The sequence below is a fragment of the Microcaecilia unicolor genome, chromosome 10 (genome assembly GCF_901765095.1).
Source record: "Microcaecilia unicolor chromosome 10, aMicUni1.1, whole genome shotgun sequence".
In the NCBI taxonomy this organism is placed as follows: domain Eukaryota; kingdom Metazoa; phylum Chordata; class Amphibia; order Gymnophiona; family Siphonopidae; genus Microcaecilia; species Microcaecilia unicolor.
Genome location: NC_044040.1, coordinates 209,445,285 through 209,462,499, shown reverse-complemented (window position 1 = coordinate 209,462,499; position 17,215 = coordinate 209,445,285). Strand labels below are relative to the sequence as shown.

At 41.3% G+C, this 17,215-nt stretch overlaps 1 protein-coding gene across 2 annotated transcripts in view; it reads left to right on the top strand.

The window, feature by feature from the left end:
* OPA1 (OPA1 mitochondrial dynamin like GTPase) overlaps positions 1 to 14,112 on the top strand; it is a 145,725-nt gene extending 131,613 nt beyond the window's left edge. For both annotated transcript variants that reach the window (XM_030217161.1, XM_030217160.1), the window contains 2 exons: positions 5,677 to 5,766; positions 11,664 to 14,112. In XM_030217161.1, coding sequence (XP_030073021.1) covers positions 5,677 to 5,747 — 71 coding nt within the window. In that variant the 3' untranslated portion in view covers positions 5,748 to 5,766; positions 11,664 to 14,112. The remainder of the gene's footprint in view (positions 1 to 5,676; positions 5,767 to 11,663) is intronic.
* The last annotated feature ends 3,103 nt before the right edge of the window (positions 14,113 to 17,215 follow it).

Here is a 17,215-nt window from a genome sequence, read left to right as displayed (position 1 = left end):
AGGTAGATGCTCCAAATCAACTCGTTACCTGCATGACAGACAGCTGTCGGCAATGGTCACCTGTATGAAAGACACCTGTCCACAGACTCAGTGAATCAGTCAGACTCTAACCTCTACAAAATGGCCAAGAGCAAGGAGCTGTCTAAGGATGTCAGGGACAAGATCATACACCTGCACAAGGCTGGAATGGGCTACAAAACCATCAGTAAGACGCTGGGCGAGAAGGAGACAACTGTTGGTGCCATAGTAAGAAAATGGAAGAAGTACAAAATGACTGTCAATCGACAAAGATCTGGGGCTCCACGCAAAATCTCACCTCGTGGGGTATCCTTGATCATGAGGAAGGTTAGAAATCAGCCTACAACTACAAGGGGGGAACTTGTCAATGATCTCAAGGCAGCTGGGACCACTGTCACCACAAAAACCATTGGTAACACATTACGACATAACGGATTGCAATCCTGCAGTGCCCGCAAGGTCCCCCTGCTCCGGAAGGCACATGTGACGGCCCGTCTGAAGTTTGCCAGTGAACACCTGGATGATGCCGAGAGTGATTGGGAGAAGGTGCTGTGGTCAGATGAGACAAAAATTGAGCTCTTTGGCATGAACTCAACTCGCCGTGTTTGGAGGAAGAGAAATGCTGCCTATGACCCAAAGAACACCGTCCCCACTGTCAAGCATGGAGGTGGAAATGTTATGTTTTGGGGGTGTTTCTCTGCTAAGGGCACAGGACTACTTCACCGCATCAATGGGAGAATGGATGGGGCCATGTACCGTACAATTCTGAGTGACAACCTCCTTCCCTCCGCCAGGGCCTTAAAAATGGGTCGTGGCTGGGTCTTCCAGCACGACAATGACCCAAAACATACAGCCAAGGCAACAAAGGAGTGGCTCAGGAAGAAGCACATTAGGGTCATGGAGTGGCCTAGCCAGTCACCAGACCTTAATCCCATTGAAAACTTATGGAGGGAGCTGAAGCTGCGAGTTGCCAAGCGACAGCCCAGAACTCTTAATGATTTAGAGATGATCTGCAAAGAGGAGTGGACCAAAATTCCTCCTGACATGTGTGCAAACCTCATCATCAACTACAGAAGACGTCTGACCGCTGTGCTTGCCAACAAGGGTTTTGCCATCAAGTATTAGGTCTTGTTTGCCAGAGGGATTAAATACTTATTTCCCTCTGCAGAATGCAAATAAATTCATATACTTTCCACAATGTGATTTTCCGGATTTAATTTGTGATGTGCTATCTCTCACTGTTACCAATAACCTACCCTTCAATTATGGGCTGCTCATGTCTTTGTCAGTGGGCAAACTTACAAAATCAGCAAGGGATCAAATACTTATTTCCACCACTGTATATTGTTATGTTATCAGGTTCTTATAACCTGCCAACTCTCCAAGAAATTCAAGTCGAGATGATAACAAGATGAACTGAAGCATACATCAGGATGTTAACAAAATTCAATAAAACAAACAAAAAAAGCGTAAAAAATAAACAACAAACCTAATAAGAGAACAAATAAGTTTTTAACACCTTCCTTAAAGCAAATAAATTCCTCAAAGAATGAATCTGCACTGGTAGACCTTGATACTTGAGTCTTTCGTACAGACACTGATACCCCGAAGAAAACCACAACACAATGGCTGAAACATCAGTTCCACCTACTCAAATGCAGCAAGACCCGGACAACTGCAACAATCGGGCACTGACCAAGTTCAACACAGATGCCAACATCTTGGTGCTGAGGTTTAGTATCACTGCTGTTCCAATGAGCAAGAACCATATAGCATCAAATCCTTCCAAACTGTATTGAATAAATTTATTTACTGTTTTATAAATTATTTTATTTGCTAATGCAAAATAATGTTCAAATCAGCGTGCAATTAGAATGATGTAATAGAATCAACTAAAACAAAAAATACCAAATATATAAGCAGTAAAATATACCCAGTTATAAAAAGCTAGCCCTAATGACCAATGAACCATTGAGTTTGTCTGATGACACTTGAGCAGATGGCTTTCCAGACTTTAGCTCCAATTATAATTTCAGTCTAAAAAGGAATACGCTCGAGAGTACTGAAAACTAAAAAAAAAAATATATTACAAATCAGAAAATTCAGGGGACAGGATCCAAGATAGCCGCAAACTGAACTTTGGCAGCTTATCTTGATTTCTTTTGAAACTAATTGTTGTAGTGGGCAAGAGGAAGGAGTGGAATTCTGCTCACATCTCCCAGACGGGTATGGCCTCTACTCAGGACTCAATAGACTTGTTTATAGATCAAGTTGGGACTCAAGCATCTGAATCTGGTGGGACCCTGCTTGGAGCTACTCATGGCTTAGGAGACCCCAAGACTTCTTAAGGGCTAGAGGATTATGCTTAGCCCAAATCAGAAAGGACCTTTGCTGCAACCCCAGGCACAAAGTTCACTAGTAACCAGCAGCCACTGTATCGTGGTTTCTGAGTGCAGGTGACATGATGATGGGAGAAGATGTGATTGTGAAAGCTCTGGTGGTTATAAGAAAGGCACCTGGAGATGGAGCAGCAGCGGAAGTGGGGTGTAATATGGAACTGAAGAAGAATGTCTGCAGGTAATTACAGCAACTATGAATATTCTGGCTTTGGCCTCCCTGGGGGAAGCTCTAACGTTACCAGCTGGTTTTATTGACTAGGCCACCAGAAATCACCTTAGAGGTGATAGGGCAGACTATTGCTGATCTTGCTAAAGCCCTGCCTGGTGCATCCTGGGATGCACTAGGTGGGGCTTAAATTCCATATAATGGATGCACCGGGCAGGGCAGGATAGTGCCCACAGAGGAGGAGGGAGTACTAGACCCTTCTCCTCCAACTTAAAGATTCTACAAGGGGGGGAGTTGGGTTGGGTTAGGGGGACCCCACCACCACCACCACCACCACCACTATACTAGACCACCAGAGCTAGCCTTCGTGGTGGGGAGGAGAGTCGGGTCACATCGGGTCCCACTGGACTACCAGGACATTCGTGGGGGTGTGGAAGGGGATATATGCTTGGAGGGGTGGGGTGAGGGACCTGGGGGTTCACCGGACCTCCAGGCCTTGTGCTTAGCGGAGGATGGAGTTATGTGTTGGGAGCGAGGGGTCTGGGGTCCACCGGACCTCCAGGCTCTTATGTTTGGTGAGAGAAAATCCCTGACCTGTCAGTCCTCTTCTGTGGGAGGATTGTGCCTTGAGCGCATGCCCAGGCACAGTCCTCCTGCAGAAGACCTCAATGATCAATGCTATTAGCGTGCATAAATTTGCATGTTATTAGCATTGATCATTAGGGAGCTCATTCCCCGCTCTGTTCTGGAGGTATTTTTCCCACCCTGTTCAGAACAGCACGTGGAACTGATCATCGGCATCTTTCAGATCTTAGAGCAGGACTGTGATTTGTTTATACAACTTCATGATATGATGATGGATCGTGGAAATTTGTATGCTAAGATTGAAAATCTAGAAAATATTGCATCTCATATTAAAAATATTTTTACTGTAATACTTAAGCACTTGCTAGACATTGGTTTGTCTGTGTGTTTCAACTAGATTCTGAGCTCTATTTTGTGTTCACACAGCACTGTGTACATCTAAAAGCACTATACAAATGTTTGATAATATTAATAACTATACAGTAAATTACTGAAGTCAGTGCTGTTTAAGAAGGCTTATTCTTCAGATCAAACAATTCTGCTTAATTCCTAGTATTAACAAGATTTCAAGAACACTAATTATCCTTATCTTTTTCATATTGCTGTTTAAATGTTATTTTTACCTTACTTTCAACTGTATAATTGTATTTTATGCAGATTGTGTAAGCCACATTGAGCCTGCAGTCAGAGGGGAAATGTGGGATATAAATGTATTAATTAAGAAATAAATACGGAAGGCCATATAATAAAATTCATAAATAGAGGTTTTAAGCTTCTTCTCAAATCTTGTCCATAACAGATTCAATTCCATTTTAGCAGCAGGAGTACATTCTTTCTGTTTTTAAATTAATAACCTGGGTTTTCTAGCCCATTATTTATTTGTTACATTTGTACCCCGCGCTTTCCCACTCATGGCAGGCTCAATGCGGCTTACATGGGGCAATGGAGGGTTAAGTGACTTGCCCGGAGTCACAAGGAGCTGCCTGTGCTGGGAATCGAACTCAGTTCCTCAGTTCCCCAGGACCAAAGTCCACCACCCTAACCACTAGGCTACTCCTCCACTATAAACCATAAAGTTGTATTTCTCTGTTTATCACCCTCCCCTCACCTATCCACACCCATCCTGTTAGACTATCAATGAAATGCTTTGATGTCCCCATGCATACCTCCTACCCACCCCCACCCTCCCACCCTGTCAGACTGTCAAAGTAATGCTTGGATGTTTCTCTTATATGTACTATCTGCTACCACATTTGCTTATTTCCGATCTGATCAAGAAGGGCAACCTTCGAAAGCTAATCAAGAAATGTATTAAGTTATGTCCACTAAAAAAGGTATCATCTTATTTTCTTTTCCATGTTTTATTTTGTTTGATTTCTATAGATTCTACATGGAATGTTGCTATTCCACTAGCAACATTCCATGTAGAAGTCGGCCCTTGTAGATCACCAATGTGGCCGCGCAGGCTTCTGCTTCTGTGAGTCTGACGTCCTGCACGTACGTGCAGGACGTCAGACTCACAGAAACAGAAGCCTGCGCAGCCTTCTACATGGAATGTTGCTAGTGGAATAGCAACATTCCATGTAGAATCTCCAATAGTAGCAACATTCCATGTAGAATCTCCAATGGTATCTATTTTACTGTCATAGTAATGCTTGAATGTTTTCACTTATATACACTGTCAGCTAGCACATTTGCTTATTTCCGATCTGATGAAGAAGGGCAACCTTCGAAAGCTAATCAAGAAATGTATTAAGTTATGCCCAATAAAAAAGGTATCATCTTATTTTCTTTTCCATGTTTTATTTTGTTTGATTTCTTTTTTTTTTTCTTTTATTTATCAATTTCAATTTTTTTCACAAGCATTTACATCTTGAATAAGTAAAGTAGTACATATTAATAATATAACCATAATATACTAAAGCAAAAATTGTATCACTTGTATTAGACCACCATAAGGTGGGGGGTTAAGCAGTTACTCAGGAGATGAGATTCAAATATTTTGTTTGATTTCTATTGATAACCTTTAAGAGTGGACTAACACGGCCACCACACCTCTCCACTAAATTAATAACAAAAATTCTCTTATGCACACCACAAAATGTAGAAAACAGGTGCTGTATCAAGTATTCGAATCTCACTTATTGAAGCCTTACGTTTGGTCAGTAGCTTTGAGCTGTCTGACAGCAGTTGTTACCAGCCTGACAAAGGATGTTGGTTAAAAGTTATTAGCCACCATTACTTAATGATTAAACAGTACATTAGAGCAACAAGGGCACATCCGTGGGAATCCCTGGAAATCCGAACTTGCCTAAACATAGCTATTTCATTTTCAAGTTGTCTGTATTGCAATTCAGCCACGGATGTTGTTAGGTTTTGAATCACATGTTGCAAAGGGCTTCAAAAAGCTTAGGGGGAAAGGAGCAGATTTCTACTGCCGGTTCTGATAATTAGATGTTTGATTTAAATTTAGCCAGTGAAATAACCTTTTCTTTGTTTCTTCTCCAGAAAAAGTTCGGGAAATCCAGGAAAAACTTGAAGCCTTTATTGAAGCCCTGCATCAGGAGAAAGATTCTTGAAGCAAGTAGTGTTTTTGAGGTAATTACCCATCTGACTTTCTATTAGAAAGCGTTGTTCTGCAGCCAGACTGACATTCCATTAATCTTGCAGCCCACCTCTTACTCCGTTGCCCATTTGCCTTCTTTTCTACTCTGTTGTAATTCTACCTTTTCTGAATAGTGTCAAGAGTGAGAAATTATTGCAAACTGCTTCCCAAGGCCAGCCTGAGGCAGCTCGAAAGCAGACACTTATTTTTCAGTGAAGAAGTAGCTTAGTGATTAGAGCAGTGGACTGAGGCCCAGATGCATCAAACAAACGTAACAAAATCTAAATCGTTAAAGTCCTTAACGATTTTGAAAAACCGAAGCATGCACCAAAAAAACAGGTCAAACGTTCGTTGCGGTATCCAGAAGTACAATGTATCACTGAATCGTAATCCCCGTCGTAATCGGCCCCTAAATCATGCGCAGAGCAGCCAAGCGTTATGCTGGCTGCTCTGCACATGCCACAAACGTCCAAAAAAAAAAACACAACACAAACACGTGGCTCCCCACTTCCCCCTGCACTAACCAAAACATTTAAAAAAATCCAAATAAATCGGGAGGGGGCAAAGGCGCTCGTCAGGAGCGTCCTGTATGGGCGCCCTTGCCCCCCCTCCCCCCCCCCCCCCCCCCGAGATCGCCGCTGTTCCCCGCTTCAGCCGGTTTTAATAAAAACAAATCTCCAAATTTTCTCATCCCCGGTCCCCCTCCCTTCCTGTGTTTCCTGTCCATTGCTCCAGGGCTCCACCTCCCGCCATCCTCCGCCCCCAGGGATCGTCGCCGCCGCTCCCCCCCCCCCCCCGCCCCCCCCCCCCCCCCCCCCTCCACATTACTGTCCCGTGCAGCGCCTCTCACCTGTATGCGAAGGTGCTGCACAGGATAAAACATCTGATCGCCAATTGCTTCTCCCTTCTCCGACGTCAGTCTGTTGTTCCTGGGCCCGCCCTCCTTTGACGTTAGAGGGTCATTAAAGGGTCATTAGAGTTTTGTGCATCTAGGCCTGAGAATCAGAGAAGTCAGGATTCAAATCCAGGCTTACCCTGACAAATCCAATACTTAGTGGATTGGGTCTCCAGAATTTGCAGAGTAAATTTAGTCTGTTCCCCAGCTCGCCACCTGTGTTTCCTGTTACAGCTGTTTCTTTGTGGAATACCTTTATTCACCAAATGTAATGTTATGACTGATTAAACAGCCTTTTGCACTCAGCTTTTTTGGTTTAGCTTAAGTATTTTGTATTGTTTTTTTTCCTTGAAATTTTGTATCCAGGTTGACTGTTTAGTATTTTATGCAGTGTTTGTGTGTTTTACACCGTGTACAGGTTTTTTGCTAGTTTTTATTTGGCTCATTATATATTTGATATGTTAAGATCATTTTAAAAGCATTTTGCATGTGTAAAGCGTGTTTTACAAACTGAAAATATCTACTGTAAAATAGCACTGCTGAATATTTAGATACAAAAATCAAACGAAAAATGGCTCAGCTTTGTCTGTATATATTAGTAAAAATACACAATTCAACCCAGACAAAACAAATTTACTGCAACAAAGATATGTTGACTAATGAAGGTGTCTCATATCGTCACAAAAGCCTGTTTATGCCAACTTACTTTTCGGCTCACAAGCCTGTGAAAGTTTGTAATCATAGACCACCTCCAGCCAACCAGTAGTGCCCAATGTCCATCTTGTATACAGGCCTAAGTGTCAAAGTGTCTATCTATTTATTCATTAAAACATTGGTGCTCAGGCACAAAAATCAATAAGTGCACTACTGTTCAAAAATTAAAAACTATTGCAATAAATTGACAAATAATGCAAAAAATCAACTTAGCTTGATAGCTCTGAACAATGTAAGCCGTCTTCTTGGGCTGGAGCTTATCATATTTCAAGGGTTCAATATATCAACGTACTGACAACTCCGGTATCGCTGTAGGCATTCCTGTGGGCGGAGCTGGGGGCAGAGTTGTGATGTAAATGCTTATTTTGTAAATACAAACGTATACACATACATTTACACTTTTAGAACAGGTGCAAATTTGTGCTTGAGGATTTGTGTGTTGCTGGGTTGGTTCTAGGAGCCCAGTTTTTTTTTAATGGCACAAAGGGACTAAGCTGCCTGCATAAAAATAAAGCACCTTTGCTCAGATTTGTAAAGATGAGTACTTCCATCTAACCAGTATCCACATGCACACACTGAGCAGTTCTGGCGGAGTTAATCATATTGCATTGCTGAACTGAGCAGTAGTAAAAAGAGGTTCTCTAATCATAGACTAAGGATAAGTCTCATAGCAACTTTCTGTTAACGATTCTAGCGGTTGAAACTCCGCGAAATACGAGAGAGTACTTCTGCGTGGCTGGCGTACTTTTCAGGTGTCTCACCTGACTGTAGTGAAATAGTCAAGTAGTTCATGTCAGGTTTCCATTTCCGGTCACTTTTTTGTCATTCTTTCCATCGGCCCCTTGAGTAAGTAATTAGGACACGTGTACGTTTCGTCTGCACAAAAGTACCTAATTCTACATCCACTGACTTTAATATAAGATCACAGATTGTTTAATGGAGTCTGGTACATTGCTCTATTACTTACCCTGTTCTCCTATGTAGGCAGAGTACTGAAGTTACCTTTCTTATGAAAATGCTATTTGAGAGGTGGAATAGCAACCATGAGAGTGCAGTAAGGGGAGATGCCGTTTTATGGTTGATTTGACATTCCATATTTCAGCTGGAGGTATCTGTTGAAATATGGAGCAATATACAACAATTTATGGTAAGCGAATACCTAGAGAGCAGAAATTTACGGAACTTCATGGTTTGGAGAGGGGTTGCAGCATGTCTGCGGCCTCCCCACCACGACCTCCCGGGTTTATTGCCCAAAGTTAAGGAGAAGGGGTTGGTTCTCTTACGCCAGCCTAAAGAAATGGGTGTATAAGGCACTTTTGAATTTTTTTTTAAGGAGGTTTCCAGCCTACGTTTAATTGCAAGACCCTTCAAAGAGAAGGCGACACAATCTTAAAGGCTGAGCACTGGGTTTCCAAAGAAATTTCATTTTGCAGGGGAACCACTAGTAATTCTATGGTAGAGTTATGGTTTTATAACCAATGGTTTGAAATGTCAGATGTCTGTGTTGCAACAGTAGATAGAGTAGGGCAGGCAACCTTTTTAAAAATCATTTCATATCATCTGGATTGTATATTTGTGCAAGCTAGCAGTTTACTCGCGCTACTAAATTAAGTAACGATCCAATTAGTCTTGATAGTTGGCTGATAAATCAACACTAATTCGGCATAAGTGGAATGTATACGCACATCTTTTATTTTTTTAATTTTATTTATAAGATTTACCAATTTCTTACAAGCATATCACTTGTTACAGAAAAACAGCAAAATTACAGACGTTAAAGAAATGAGTAATAAGAAAAATTATAAGTGCTTCCTTAGACCTCAAATTGAGGGGGGTGTTACAGTTTAGTGGAGTTTTATACAGGCATATCAACATAAATTTGTAGAAAATGCGGTTTATGTGTGTAATTCGTCACATGTCATTTAACTAATTCTAGATTAAGCTGTTTCATGTCCAGAAAGGATTTTAGCTGTTCTGAGTCATAGAATACATACTTTATCCCACTAAACCTGACCAAGCAATATACGCACATCTTTTTAGGCGTATTCTAAAAAGCACCGCATGTAAATTCCCACATGCGCATCCAAAAATGGGACACAGTCATGGGAGGGGTGTGGGTATGTCGGGGCCATCAGTCACATCTACGCACATGGTTATAGAATTCGGGGGAGCATGCCTAGATTTAGGCGCAGGCTTTTACACCAGCTTTTCACTGGCGTAAATGGCTGCATCCAAATAAAAGCACAGCCACCTGGCCTATCTAAATGTAGACGCGGCTTATAGAATACCGCTAGGCGCGTAAACCGGGCATGCCTGGGTTTTAGTCACCATTTATAGAAACCAACCCAATATGCCTCATTCTTCTTGTGAACGTCATCTTTTTCTCTCCTTGGATAGGTGTTAGGTTCACATCAGGGTTAGGTATGTTGTAAAACTAGCCACCTTCTTTCATAGACCTAAGATCTTAGCTATCATTTGCCACGTGGGCTGTCAAGAAGTACTTGACTTTATTTATTTAACACATTTATACCCCACATTTTCCCACTAGTTGCAGGCTCAATGTGGCTTACACAATAACATGGGTAGGCTACAGTTCAGTATAATATCATTCAACAATGTCATAGTAAAAAAATTAATCATAAATGTATCGTCTAAAATAACAAAAGATAATGGAAAAACGGGTCCATAAATTTTGCTGAACAGATAAGAAAGAAACTAAGTAACGTCTGGCTGGTACACCTTTTTGAACAGGGTGGTCTTCAATAATTTCCTGAAGTTTAGATGATTCTGAGTTGATTTTAAGAGTTTAGGCATTGCATTCCACAGCTGAGTTCCTATGAAGGAGAAGCTTGATGCGTAGGTAGATTTGTATTTGAGGCCATTGCAATCTGGGTAATGTAAAATTAAATAGGATCGGGAAAGACTGGAACTATTTCTGGGTGGTAGATCTATAAGATTTAACATGTATCCAGGAACTTCACCATAAATGATCCTATGAATCAAGGTACAAATTTTAAAGGCAATACATTCCTTGATGGGAAGCCAATGCAATTTTTCTCGAAGGGGCTTGGCAGATTCGAATTTAGACTTTCTGTAAAGATGTGCTTATAGGTTTCAGCGCACAAGGATAGAGATATGAAACCTGCAGATTCCAGTTCAGATCCCACTTCTATTCAGTATGTGTTACCTCAGAGCAGGTCATTTAAACTTGATAGTCCTATTTTGATCCTAGTGTTAGGATTAAGAACTTATTCACATGTATTACGCAGTTCAGTGTACATTAATGCTTAGGCTTAATGAGAGAGAGTTTGGCAGGACAACATGGTCTTCTTTTGCTGTTGAGTTATTGTGGGAATCTCGTGATTGGGCGTGAGAGGGAAGGGGTGCTGGGTATCAACAAAAAAAAGTCAGTCTTCCATACTATCTACCTAGGAGGATGAAGTGCAGTGGTGGAAGACAACAGCTGTATTGGACAAGATGTCATGTACCGTAAGATAAACAGTGTGGACAGGAATGGAGTGGAGGAGTGGCCTAGTGGTTAGGGTGGTGGACTTTGGTCCTGGGGAACTGAGGAACTGAGTTTGATTCCCTGCACAGGCAGCTACTTGTGACTCTGGGCAAGTCACTTAACCCTCCATTGCCCCATGTAAGCCGCATTGAGCCTGCCATGAGTGGGAAAGCGCAGGGTACAAATGTAACAAAAATAAAATAGATACTATTGGAGGTTCTACATGGAATGTTGCTACTATTGGAGATTCTACATGGAATGTTGCTATTCCACTAGCAACATTCCATGTAGAAGGCTGCACAGGCTTCTGTTTCTCTGAGTCTGACGTCTTGCACGTACGTGCAGGACGTCAGACTCACAGAAGCAGAAGCCTGTGCGGCCACATTGGTGATCTGCAAGGGCCGACTTCTACATGGAATGTTGCTAGTGGAATAGCAACATTCCATGTAGAATCTCAAATAGTAGCAACAGTGGAGGAGTGGCCTAGTGGTTAGGGTGGTGGACTTTAGTCCTGGGGAACTGAGGAACTGAGTTTGATTCCCACTTCAGGCACAGGCAGCTCCTTGTGACTCCGGGCAAGTCACTTAACCCTCCATTGCCCGCCGCATTGAGCCTGCCATGAGTGGGAAAGCGCGGGGTACAAATGTAACAAATAAAAAAAAATAAATGTAGGCAGACTGAAATGGACCAAAGGATCTTTTTAATGCCGTAATCTACTATGGTGCTGTGTTTCCAAATATAATTGTTAGCCATCTGTATTTTGTCTTTCACAGCTGGCTTTTCATGCAGAGAGCACGTTCGTATTCTCAGAGTACACATCGGAAGAAGAATCAGTGAAATGAATTGGTGACTTTCTGTACATCTTCATATGCCCTCGAAAAGATGAACATGATTTCCTTCCCACGGATAACTTCAAGCAATGCTGCCTCTTCCCCCCAAGGAATTACCAGAGAACAGTGGCACAGGGAAACCCTTTTCTTTACCTACTGAACTGAACAGTTCATGCTGGTGGAATAATACTGGCATTTCGCCACAGGCATTGTAAGAATGGTTCACCTTCACAGAGGCTGAGTGATTTGTGTTGTCTCTGCTTCAGATTTCCAAAGCAATGTTTGGAGTTATTTTTAGCAGAACATTAATGTTCTTCAGAATATTACTGGGAGACTGAAATTAAATTTTATGATTTGTATATACATGAACATTGCCCACTTAAAGGATATTGTTTGCAAAGCTGTATATTGGAGCATCAATTACTGTCGTAGAATTCAGTTTATTTTGGATGTCTGTATTTGTGGCCGAGTCATAGTCTTTCCAGATGTTAGACTTTAAATGCTTAGAGGACGTCCTCTCAAATATATTTTAACTTCATTATTGCAAATGGAAATACAGGTCTAATCCAGACAGAAATACATGTGAAAACCACATCGTCCAGTCCACTTGACAAAGTCGGGATTTGTGTGTGCAGTAGTCCGTCCCTCTTTTATATTTTAAACTTTTGAAATTTTTCAATTCAAAGAAATTCAATAGAAAATAAATTTAATGTATGAAGAATCATCGGTTGTGATCTAAGCCACATTTCAGAAAGATCAAGAGCTACACCTCGAAGGATAAAAGTAACATCAGTTCCGCCCGGTGTTGGCAGAATGTAGGGACTACAAAGAATTTGGGTAGGACTAGTAGCCCCTAAATTCTGCAGCTCTAGGCCCGTGGCGCGTGTGGTTTATCTGCAGTCCAGTCTGTAACCCCATCGGTGTTGTTCCTCCAGCTCATAGGGTTTTGTGCTGTGCTTCACTGTCCTGGCTGATCAGGTTCTCTGCTTAGTGCTTTATTCAAACCTGCTGACTTGCAAGGATGCTGAACAGTTATCCAGTCTGTGTATACATCAGAAAAAGCCATGCAGTATTATATTTACTGGGGGAACATTACTCACTGGATTCATCCTTCCACAATTTAGTGTCATTAATTATCATTGGAGAGCTGCTTTTTAAAACATTGTGGAATGGAGAAGAAAAGGTTTCTCTTTTTTTTTTTTCTTTTTAATGTAACATGCTTAATGACAAAACCTATGAACTTTCATTCCTGTTGTTTTCTGTTTACATGACAGTGTAATTTTGTGTTTTCTTTTCCAGTGCCGTAACTTTGCAAACACATCGACAATCCAAATCATAAAGACACATTTTTTCTCTTTTCATACTCGGGCATAGCAGATACTGTGGGTCTAATTGCTTACCAGTATTTCTGCAGTGTTACTTCAGTTTATGGCCTCACAGAAATGTATTACAGTGGCTATGTACTCACAGGTTTAGGATATGCTGTGGAATTTCTTTAGGGCCCCAGCTCAAATATTCATTTCATTTGTACATTGATCTTCAGCAGAGCTGATACTTTCTCCTGGTGGAAGCCCATAGGAAACCAGTCCAGTAAATATTTTGAAGCCTGGTACTGATATAGGCAAAGATACTGCACTGACATATATCAGCCAGGTGTTTACAAGTGATTCTTTTAGATACAAGACTGTTGGGCATTATGAGTCTGTTTATAAACTTTGCATATACAAGGGGTGTTGGAGACAGTGTGTAACTGCGGTTAAATACCACAGGCTTTCTTGTTCAGAAGTCATTGGGAAAAGATAACCTGTTTGTTCACTCTTGGTACCAATTTGGCAGCCTTTGGCTGGTACTTCTCTGCACATATGAGAAGCCCTATTCAGTCATTCAGGGCTTTCCATGGCATAAGCCAAGAATTTCTGTCTGGATCAGATGCAAATCCCATATATTCCTGCACAGTGAAATCTTTTTCCTTGACCCCAGCAGTAGGTAATCTGTCTTTACAATTCACTTTCAAACTTTTGGGGCAAGACAGGTTTAAAAATGGTCTGTATTTATGCTCCATCTATCTGAGATTGGCCTTTTGGGATAACGGGTAGTTTTGTTTTACAAAAGTCAGTATTTAAGAGGCTTGTTATATCCCTTAACTCCACATCTGGGAATGTGCTGGTAACATTCTACAATCGTCTCCCTCCCTTAAAAATGAAATCTGAGCAATTAATTGGATCAGTATTTAAATCTGTAAGTACCACTATGAGAATTTTTAAAAATTGTTGCAAAACTAATCCAATAAAAATTGATAAAATTCAGTTTTGCAGCAATGAAAAAAAAAAACAAACACTTCGGGCCCTGTTTTCTAAGCCGTGTTATAGGCACATTAGCGTTTTTAACGCACGTTAACCATGTACGCGCACTAACTGTACGCACCTACAATATCCCTATAGGCGTCTACACGGTTAGTGCACGTGCTAATTGCAGGCGCCTTAAAAACACTAAAGCACGTTAGTAAACACAGCCCTTGATTGCTTAAAAAATGTTCTACAAAAATGGGAAGTTAATCATTTTCTCAGTATAGTTTAATACTGGGGATTCTTTGGGTGTACTGACATGCTGAAGCCGTCTTTAGCCATGTGCCTGTATCCCTCCAGATTGTAGAGACCATCTTTCAGGTCTTGATAAATGTTTAATGTAATTGTTACCGAATGTCATACCAGATGGTCCTTGTCGTTGCTTTTTTGATCTCCAAAATGAAATGATTACAGATTTTCCTCTAGCATTTGGTCTTTACTTTTGATATCAATTTAGCATGAAGCAATGAAAGAGAAACTGGGTATTTATTGAATGCAGAGATATTTGAAAGAATAAAAAAATAAAGGATTTTGAACACTGTTTTGTCTAGATTTTCATTTCACAATTAAGACTTATTTGTTAGCAGTTTATTAAATGAAAACAAAGACAGTCGTATGCATTTTGCACATTTTAATATCCTAGCTACATTACTACCAAGGTATATTTATTAATGGAACTGTGTCAACTGAACTAGAGATATAGTTGAATATTTATGATCACTTTCAACTCGTCTTCCGCTCATGGACAGATGGCCTGACATTCTATTTTGAAATGTTTGTAATATAAAGCAGAATTTATGGATCCACTAATGATAGATAGCAAGCCCTCCAGGTTCTGATGCAGCCAAGCTGCCCCAAACTATGATACCTTGCCTACCATGTTTGAGATTTATTGGTTCAGAAAACATTATTCCAGAAGGATTTGGGGTTATCCAGGTGCTCTTTGGTGAAGCCAAGATAGGCATACATATTCTTTTTAAAAAGCAGTGGTTTCTTCCTAGCTGTTCTCTCATGAACATCACTAAAGGGAAGAGTAACCTTGTGGTTAAACCAATGGGCTGAGAACCCACTGACACTTCATTAACTTTCTATTGCCTCGGGTACAAGATTAGATTGTAAATCCTCCAGGGTCAGGAAAATTTCTACTGTACCTAAATGTAAGTTGCCTTGAACTACCACTGAAAATTCCCATTCAGTTATTTTCCCGATGGTTGGTTGATGAATGAACCCTCCCATCAGCTGCAGCAAGAGAGGCTTGCAGATCTGTAGATTTTAGTTTGCTGTTCTTTGAAGCTTTATGGATGTTTTTCTGGTTTGCTTTTGATGTTATCCTAGCAGGATGACTGTACCTTGGTAGTATCACTGTACTCTTCAACTTTTTCCATTTGTAGACTATGTGGCAGTGGATGAATGGAGCACCAAGGGGCCCTTATACTAAGCCATGTAAGCGTCTACGCATGCCAAAATGTGCTTGGCTGTTGCGGTAATTTCATTTTTGCCGTGCATCCGAAATAATTTTTATTTCCGGCCACACGTATCAGATGCTCGCCAAGTGGCATTTGGCACGTGTAGTTCATTACCGGCCGGTTACCGTGTGAGACTTTACCGCTAGGTCAATGGCTGGCGGTAAGGTCACAGACCCAAAATGGACGCGCGGCAATTTTGATTTTGCCGCACGTCCATTTTCAGCAAAATTTTTAAAAAGGACTTTTTTACAGGCGCACTGAAAAGTGGATTGGCAAGCGCCCAAAAACCCGCGCCTGCAGTAACGCAAGCCAATTTTCTGCGCACCTTAGTAAAAGGACCCCCAAATGCTTAGAAATGATCTTGTTGTCCTCTCCAGATAAATGAACATGAACTACTCATTGTCGTAGCTCCACTGAAATTTCATTGGATTGCGGCCTGAGGAGTTCCCACGCTTTTATGATGAAGGCCAGACTCAAACTTTTCGGTAGGATGGGATGCCCAGACTTAGCCATGCAAATTTATTCTACAGGGTGATATACTTGCAGCCCAATTATTTAAACTATCCGATTCTAGGGGTCCTTTTACAAAGGCGCGGTAGCGTTTTTAATGCACGCTAAATGCTAGAGATGCCCATAGGAGTATATGGGCGTCTCTAACATTTAGCGCACACTTATTTTTATTTATCCCTTTGTAAAAGGACCCCTTAGTTAGCCAGTTAAGGGGTCCTTTTACAAAGACTCGGTAGGCTCTACGCATGTGCAGGTGCGCCAAAACGAGACTACTGCCAGGCTAGCACGTCCCCTTGGTTGTAATTTCAGATTTGGCGCACACCCATAACACGAGGACAATTTAAAAAAAAAAAAAATTTCCTACCGTGCATGGCGTTAATCGGTAGTTGGCACACGCTGATCAGTTGCGTGTATAGCGCGTGAGCCCTTACCACTAGAACAATGGGTAGCATTATGGGCTTAGGCTGTAAATAGGCGCCCACTGGTTTCAGTTTAGCGCAGGAACCTTTCCTGGCCCATTGAAAAAAAACCCTCTTCCCTAAATGCAGTAAAATCTGACCCGGCACATGCCAAATACGCCTATACTACCGCAGGCCACATTTTGCCGTGCCGTAGTAAAAGGACCCTTAGTTGTTCTAAGAAAGTTAGAGGTTCATGTACTGTTTTACTTACTAATTCTGAAGTGGTCTTATTTTTCTTACCTTGTCCCTTATTGCATAAGAAAAACCATTGTTCAGTTGAAGCCCACATCATCATCTTGGGCTGATGCCATTTTGTTCTGAGCCCACCTGAGCACTCGCCCGTGAACGATTGGAAGCAGAGTTTTGCTGCTTTCAAGATGTGAGGCAATTTGTGACCTACTTTAACCCCAGATGCGACACTTTTGTACCTTTCACCGTGGTTTTTGAGTGATCTGAACTTGGATTTCTCTAATCTGTTCATGAGTGACATTGACTTCTCATAACAGGTTTCAGCAGCGAAATTCTAATCGCTGATGTTACTCAGCAGTGCGAGAACAGTTGTTAGTTTCGGGTGATTTGAGCCTGGGTTCCTTGATGCAGCACTGCTTCAGGTAAGATTGGATATGAAACACTATTTGGGCTATAAAAAAAAATAAATGGCAGATGATCCAGAAATTTAAGTAGGTCTGGACAAATCAAAGTAGAATTTTCTC